Source organism: Pelmatolapia mariae, linkage group LG9 (genome assembly GCF_036321145.2).
Source record: "Pelmatolapia mariae isolate MD_Pm_ZW linkage group LG9, Pm_UMD_F_2, whole genome shotgun sequence".
In the NCBI taxonomy this organism is placed as follows: domain Eukaryota; kingdom Metazoa; phylum Chordata; class Actinopteri; order Cichliformes; family Cichlidae; genus Pelmatolapia; species Pelmatolapia mariae.
This window is the reverse complement of record NC_086235.1, coordinates 26683451-26691018: the sequence shown is the minus strand read 5'-3', so window position 1 is coordinate 26691018 and position 7568 is coordinate 26683451. Positions and strand designations below refer to the sequence as shown.

The window sequence follows — 7568 nt, the reverse complement described above, 5'->3', positions numbered from 1 at the left end:
TCGCCCCCATCCCCTGGACCATGAATTGGATAAGCGGAAGAAAATGGATGAATAGCTAGAATACATGAGGAGACTCGCCTTGTATTAGTCTCTTGTGGCAGGTCTTCAGGAATTTACTCTAAAGAATGAAAGAAGGAAGACGTTTGATTGCTTTATAGATATGTCTCTCAGTTGTCTCTGCACAGAGTTGCATCCAAATTCCTCCTCTGGTCCCCTGGCAAATTCACTGCTCTAAGCTCAGTCAGTTATTTATTTTTTGCTTCGTATGACAAAAGAAAAAACATTGGATTCCAGTCCAACAAATACTATTGTTAAAGAAGTTCTGATCTCTTCAGGTTGGAGTTGTGTTTAATCTGTGTTGTTGGATTTTTCTTCTAGTCGCCAGTAGAGTGATTTTAAATTGTCCTTCTCTTTCAGGAAGGGTGGTGTCGGGGCGAGCGTCGGGGTTCGATCTCTGGCCTCGATCGCCTCGCTGCCACCCGCAGTGGCCGACTTTGTGAAGGGGGCTGTGGAGGAGTGTAAGCCTACCAATGTACACGTGGTGACTGGGACGCCGGAAGAGACGGCCAACATCCTGGCAGGTCTGGAGAGGGATGGCATGGTCAAGAAGCTTCCCAAATATGAGAACTGGTAAAGATAATGGAACAGCATAACAAACAAAGCAATCCCCTAACGTGGTTATTTGGAAACATGCTGTGACAGCTTTCAATAATAAACGTTTTATTTGGCAGTTGGTTGGCACGTACAGACCCAAAAGATGTGGCCCGAGTGGAGAGCAAGACTGTGATAGTGACCAAGAAGCAGAGAGACACGATCCCCATCCCTGCTGCAGGGGTGAAAAGCCAGCTGGGTAACTGGATGAATGAGTCTGACTGGCAGAAAGCCAGAGAGGAGCGTTTCCCTGGCAGCATGGCCGGTACGTAATTGGACGGAAGTCAAATGTTTGTTCATTGTTGCCAGGAGACCGAGCATTTTCACCTTTCCTCTGTTTTAATTGACTGTCACGTTCACCTCATTGAGGGATTCTATTTAAAAAGGGATATTTTAATTTTAATGATAATAAAATGTTTTAAGAATAGTTTGAAAAATGTTTTTAAAAAACAGGAAGGAGTTTAAAAGAAACTTAAAATCAGGAACTTTAAATAAGCTGAGGTGTTTAAAAAAAAAAGAAAAAAAAAGAAATACTGTGAGGCCTGCTTTGGATTTTTTTTTTCTTGTCACTGTTGAGTTTGTTGCCTGTTAGAACAGGATTAGCTTCCACGTTTGTTGCAGTGTTATAAATCCTGCTTTTAGGTACACACGTTAACCTCAAGGTTTAGCTGAGCTTCGAGAAACAGTCATTATTCTGTGAGGTAATAGGCAAACATCTGTGATCCATATATATTTATTTATTTTTTAGGGCTTTTTAGTCTTTATAGTGGTGTGTGGTTGCTTGCTCACCCTAACCTGCAGCTGACCCATAAGTATTTATGAGGGGAGGGGCTACTTTAAACACCTGCAGGTCACTAAAAACATGTTGTCTCTTTCAGCTAGTGTGTGCTTGGATTCTTGACCAGTGTAACAACTTTTCTTTGTGGTATAGAAAAGTATACCTTATTGATCATATTAGACATGCAGTCTGCATAGCTCACAATTATTAATTATTATCTCAAGGAAAATGTGTTTACAACCTTTAACTATATCGGTGCTGCTGCTTGATCTACTTGACCTTCAGCTTTTAGATCTGAAGCTTGTTTGCTACAGCAGCTAAAAACAACTGCATCAATGTGTTGTTTTTAATCTGTGTCCTCACTGTAGGTCGGACTATGTATGTGATCCCCTTCAGCATGGGTCCCGTAGGCTCAGCTCTGACCAAATATGGTGTCCAGGTAAAAGCTATTGTTCTCTCACTAGTTCATACTCAGCAAAAACATGCAGTAAACATGTGAGCCTGCTGTGCTGCTTTCTTCCAGTGAATTGCTGTAATTTATTTTGTGTTTTTTTTTTTTTTTTAAATCACTGGGTTTCCTAAGTTATAGGTCAGTGTAATAATCAGTTTATTTTTTCTTCAAGGTGACGGACTCTCCATATGTTGTGGCCAGTATGGGTATCATGACGCGTATGGGCACTCCTGTTCTCAATAAACTGGCTGAGGGAGTGGAGTTTGTCCGCTGTCAGCACTCCGTGGGGCGACCTTTACCTCTCAAAGGTGCAGATTCCAAGAGCCAGAATCGAGTTTTATTTTTTTAATTTGTATCAGTTTTTGCAACATTTTATACATTTTCCTGCCTTTTATTTTTTCCCTCCTTTTTACTTCCAGCTCCTCTGGTGAACTCATGGCCCTGCAACCCAGAAAAGGTGCTGATATCCCACCTGCCCGACACCAGGCAGATCCTCTCCTTCGGCAGTGGCTATGGAGGGAACTCTCTCCTTGGGAAAAAGTGCTTTGCCCTGCGCATCGCCTCCCGCATCGCCAAAGATGAAGGCTGGCTGGCTGAGCACATGCTGGTTAGAATCCTATGTAATGATTATGACTTGAGTCTGAATTAAAGAGGGTTTATTTTAATTAAAAACATTAACACTACAAGCCTACACCTTCCACATTTATTAAAAATGTGGAGTTATATTCTTGCTAATATTAGTATTTCCCTCTTTCTTCTCTCTTCAGATCCTAGGAATCACCAGTCCTCAGGGTGTGAAGCGATACATCGCAGCTGCCTTCCCCAGCGCTTGTGGTAAAACCAACTTGGCCATGATGAAACCAGCTCTACCAGGCTGGAAGGTTGAGTGTGTAGGCGACGACATTGCCTGGATGAAGTTTGACAGCCGAGGTGAGTGAAGTGCTCACTTCATTTTATTAATCCAAAAATAATCTGTAGTTACTAAAAAACCCCTCTAATCTTTCTGTAGGTAAACTGAGAGCTATCAACCCAGAGAACGGGTTCTTTGGCGTGGCCCCGGGCACCTCCAACAAGACCAACCCCTACGCCATGGCTACTATTGCTAAAAATACTGTGTTCACCAATGTTGGTGAAAGCAGCGATGGGGGGGTGTGGTGGGAAGGACTCGACCCCCCTCCTGCTGACATGGCGCTCACAGATTGGCATGGCAAAACCTGGAAACAAGGTGACATCAGTTGTTGTGTATCAGTGTATTTAACAGTCAAAGTGTATACAGCACCATCTGCTGGTAAACCAAAGCAAAGTCACAAATTTAGAACTGGGTTAAAGTAGTGATTCCCGGGGCCCCCTGGTGGTCTGCAAAGGTACTGCAGGTGGGCCGCAGTATTAACTGACATTCAGATTCAAAATACTTTAATAATCCCTAAGATAATTATGTGGGTTACAGTTACTCCAAGAAAGTAACAGTAACAGACTAAACTAATTAAATAATACAATTCACTACAATGTTTACAAATTTAAAAAATAGCACAATGTATGTGTGTGTGTGTGTATATATATATATATATATATATATATATATATATATATATATATATATATATATATATATATATATATATATATATATATATATATATATATATATATATATATATATATATATATATATACAAATTGCTCAATTATAAATATCAAGAATATTACAGAGGTTAAATTTATATGATTGATATTTAACTCTAATCTGTGAAACGTTGTAATTTGTTTTTTTACCATAGAGCATGTGCAAAAGGGTGTAAGTATTGGAGTTGTACGGGGAGATTTCCTGTGTCGTTCAGTGGTGCATTTTAGTAATCTCGGTCTGTCACTGAATGTGCTTCTGTGATTAGCCAGCATGCCATGGAGTGGGTGGGAGGTTTTATCCAGCATTATCTTGGACAACATCAGCCTCTCAGAAATTCAGTTTGAAATTACTCACAAATCTGTAGAATGACACATTTATAAAAAATGTGAATTCAAACTGGTAATAGGAGGCGGCTAGTTTGCGATATTACTCTGACCTAAATAATCAGTTGCAGGTGGATCGCATATTGGTGTTATATTACTTTGCATATGACTATGCAACAACACGTGTTCTGTTTGAGTTTTTAATGCAGTTTTCAAGGAAATGCATGGCTCTCTTTGTTTGAGAGGGAAGATTTATAATTGGGTGTCCCCATGAGATTTTCTGTTTTTTCTGGGGGTTGCCCTTCTCTTGACTTTGGGAGGTCAAGAGTACTGTGAGAGTCAAGAGTAGACGCAGTTAACCATTAACCATGACATTAAAAACATGAGCTGTTAAAAACAAACAAACAAACAAACAAACAAAAACCAGTTTTTCTTCTTTGTACACAGGAAGCTCAACACCCTGCGCCCACCCCAACTCCCGTTTCTGTGCACCAGCGGCTCAGTGTCCCATCATTGACCCCCAGTGGGAGAGTGAGGAGGGTGTCCCCATTGATGCCATCATCTTTGGTGGGAGGAGGCCAGAAGGTTGGTGCCAAGTTTAAATACATGTTGTACCCTGGTGGATTCATATTATCAGATTTTGGCTGTTCATCCACACAAAAACACCCACAACACATTTAAATTGAAACAGTGCAGTCTGGATGTTCATCAAAAACATCTTCAGCTTTACTGAAATGAAATGTTTTTTTGAGAAATCATAGATGTATTATATATTACACTCCTGTCTGTTTTGTTGGAGGTACATGGGGAGATACATGGGGTACATACAGACTGAAGATGCTGTATGTAAATTAAGGTGGCTCTGTATTTTACTGGTTTACACTTATTGGTAAATTAAAGCGGGTACATGGTCTGGCCTGTGTCGGTACATTGACTTAAAGGTTGGGAGTCACTGTTTTAGTAGAGACACAAGATAGAACTCACAATCACAGGAGTGTTTGAAATCATCAAGCATTGATTGCAGTTTGTTGTACATGAAGTACGATCCTTGTATTTTCTCTTTTGAGTTTATTACAACAGCATAAAGTTAAAATAAATAAATAGTTGGAGCGCAGTATAACTTGTAGCAGAAAGTAGGCTTGCACTGAATGTGATCACATGATGTTGATGTTGTCAGGAGTCCCATTGGTCTACGAGTCTTTCAACTGGCAGCACGGAGTATTTATTGGAGCTGCAATGAGGTCCGAGGCCACAGCAGCTGCTGAGCATAAAGGTACGGATCCTCACACATGTTTCTGAGATGCAGAAGTTCTGTGAAACTCTCCAGAGCTGTCCTCTTTACCTTTGCTGTTTTTCATATAATGAAATAATGAGGAAGCTGCTTTTTCATTTTCCCTCCAGGCAAGGTGATCATGCACGACCCCTTCGCCATGCGGCCGTTCTTCGGCTACAACTTTGGAGACTACCTCGCTCACTGGCTGAGCATGCAGAGCCGTAAGGCCCCCACTCAGCTGCCCAAGATCTTCCACGTCAACTGGTTCAGAAAGGACCCGGCAACCGGTGCCTTCCTGTGGCCTGGCTTCGGTGAGAACGCCCGCGTGCTAGAGTGGATCTTCAAACGCTGCGGCAGAGAGAGAGAGGACGAGGCAGCCAAAAAGAGCATTATCGGCTGGGTGCCACAAGATGGCGCCATCGACACTAAAGGTCTGGGCAGCAAGGTGGATATGGGCGCACTGTTCGACGTGCCCAAGCCTTTCTGGCAGAAGGAGACCCAGGAATTGAAAGCCTACTTTACTCAGCAGGTTGGCGCTGACCTGCCAGCGCAGGTGGAGGCTGAGCTCAAGGCATTGGAGGATAGAGTACACAATTAAAAAGCCTCCTGACAGAAAGTAAACAAAGAAGCAGGGAGGGAGGTACTCAGGAAGCAGAATTCACATCATGAAGGTGTAATCAGAACTAGTGACTGAGTTTACATACACAGAAATTTATAAATAAATAAATAAACAAAAAATGGGTAGAATGAATCTTATGTAGAGGATTCAGTCATAAAACCAGCAATAATGTGAATATCAAACTTTCCCTGTGTATGAAAACGCAGTCAGTGACTCCTGCCTGTCCCTTTGCAAAGAGAATTGAGATGTGAGATTATCAGTACAACACCTTCTGTTTTTGGACATCATTTCACACTGTTGCTATAACACTTGAGGCTGCTGCTGGGTTGGTAGGTGGAACATTATACTGGAGTGCAACCAACGGTGCCTTTTAAGAGTTTTAACAATAATGAGTTCAGGCTGCTAATGTTTACAGGCTGAAGCCCAAAGATTTTTTTTTTTTTTAGAAAGAAGATGCAGTCAGAACATTTTTAATTCATTAAAATAACATTTTAAAGGATTATTTTTATCACCACTTTTTAACACTTAACATCCCTTCCAGGACTGACTCATGAATCACTAATCATTCAAGACATCCCATAATAGTTTTGTTATAGAAACACGTCTATATGTATATGAATATATATGTATACACGTGTACACATCAGAAGAAAGGATTTTGTTTTATACATGATTTGAAAACACTGAATCATTGGCGGGGATGGTGTTAAATACACTAAGTACACATACATTGTCCAGGTCTCATTGAAATGTCATTTTGATGTTCAAATGAAAAAAAAAAAACCTTAAAAATGCATTAACTGTTCAAAAGTGAAAAGTTTAGCGGGTTTTCACTGAGGCCAAAGATCACTATGCATTATTCAGCTCACCACTTCAGAAACATTTGTGATTAAGCTGCATGATTTATGATTTCAAGCGACGTTTACGTGCAGTACGTGAAACGTTGGACCAATTCAAGTGACTGAGATTATCAGGTATTTGTAGAAGTTGTACACCGAGGATTTTATTACAGTGCAATGAATAAACCTCTTCCAAGGCAGACACAATGGCTGGTGTATTTTTTCCCCCCCACAGTACATAAGTCTAATACTTAAAAAATGTTGACAAATATTACATGCAGAGTATTTCACACTCACAATGTCAACACAGATACATTAGTGTGATAACGTAAGTGACAAAACCACATGAGTTTGGTCACTGAACTGTGATCAGCATGAACAACGCTGGATGCATACACTTCAGACGTGATAAAAGTACTTACCACAAAAGTTAACATCATCTTTTCAACAGGACTGAACTGAATGCTAAACAGCAAAGAACTCTTTACAACTGACAGTTCAGTTACACACTGAAGAGCTAAAAATAACAGGCAAAATATTCAGAGCAACAAACGTAGAAAGTAGTATCAGAACTAGGATTCAGCTATGAAAACACCATGTTACTGGTAACAAGTCTTTATATTTGCTGTTTTTTCATATATTTTATGAGTCAGGCCCTTTAGGCTCCAGCCTTGTCAGGTCTGAGGTACGTGCTTTTAGCACTTCAAAGCTCCTCGCTTTAGAAGCCATCTCCACCTGCAAACACATCTGATGCAGACTACACCTCCGATAATACTGTGTCATTACAATGTAATAAGAGGAAGCTTGTCCATTCCAGTAAGATACCCTAAAGGTTCTTATTCCTAAATAATATTTTTCTTCCTTTATAACCTCCTGTTACTTCCCTTGCTCTGCTGTATCTACCGGGAAGTACTTTTAGTTGGTAAAAAATTACACGTGAAATTCAGTAAATGTCGGGAGGCAATAAAGCAGGTTAGGTAATAAGGTACGGGCTGTATTATGAAGTCCTA

At 40.6% G+C, this 7568-nt stretch overlaps 1 protein-coding gene across 1 annotated transcript; it reads left to right on the top strand.

Annotated features, from left to right (window-relative positions):
• Positions 1–433: 433 nt before the first annotated feature.
• On the top strand, positions 434–6750 carry LOC134634314 (phosphoenolpyruvate carboxykinase [GTP], mitochondrial-like). The gene is made up of 10 exons (XM_063483449.1): positions 434–630; positions 732–916; positions 1798–1868; positions 2053–2188; positions 2300–2487; positions 2648–2810; positions 2890–3105; positions 4275–4412; positions 5005–5100; positions 5229–6750. The coding sequence occupies exons 1-10, from the start codon at positions 599–601 to the stop codon at positions 5696–5698; spliced, it is 1695 nt and encodes a 564-aa protein (XP_063339519.1). The 5' UTR covers positions 434–598; the 3' UTR covers positions 5699–6750.
• Positions 6751–7568: the final 818 nt, after the last annotated feature.

What these genes read in the sequence shown, in the direction of transcription:
- LOC134634314 (XM_063483449.1), top strand. Translation starts at nt 599, where the DNA reads ATGGTCAAGAAGCTTCCCAAATATGAGAACTG. An exon ending in TTTCCCTGGCAGCATGGCCG is followed by an intron (nt 917 to 1,797) that starts GTACGTAATTGG and finishes TCCTCACTGTAG; the next exon opens with GTCGGACTATGTATGTGATC. An exon ending in AGCAGCTGCTGAGCATAAAG is followed by an intron (nt 5,101 to 5,228) that starts GTACGGATCCTC and finishes TTTTCCCTCCAG; the next exon opens with GCAAGGTGATCATGCACGAC.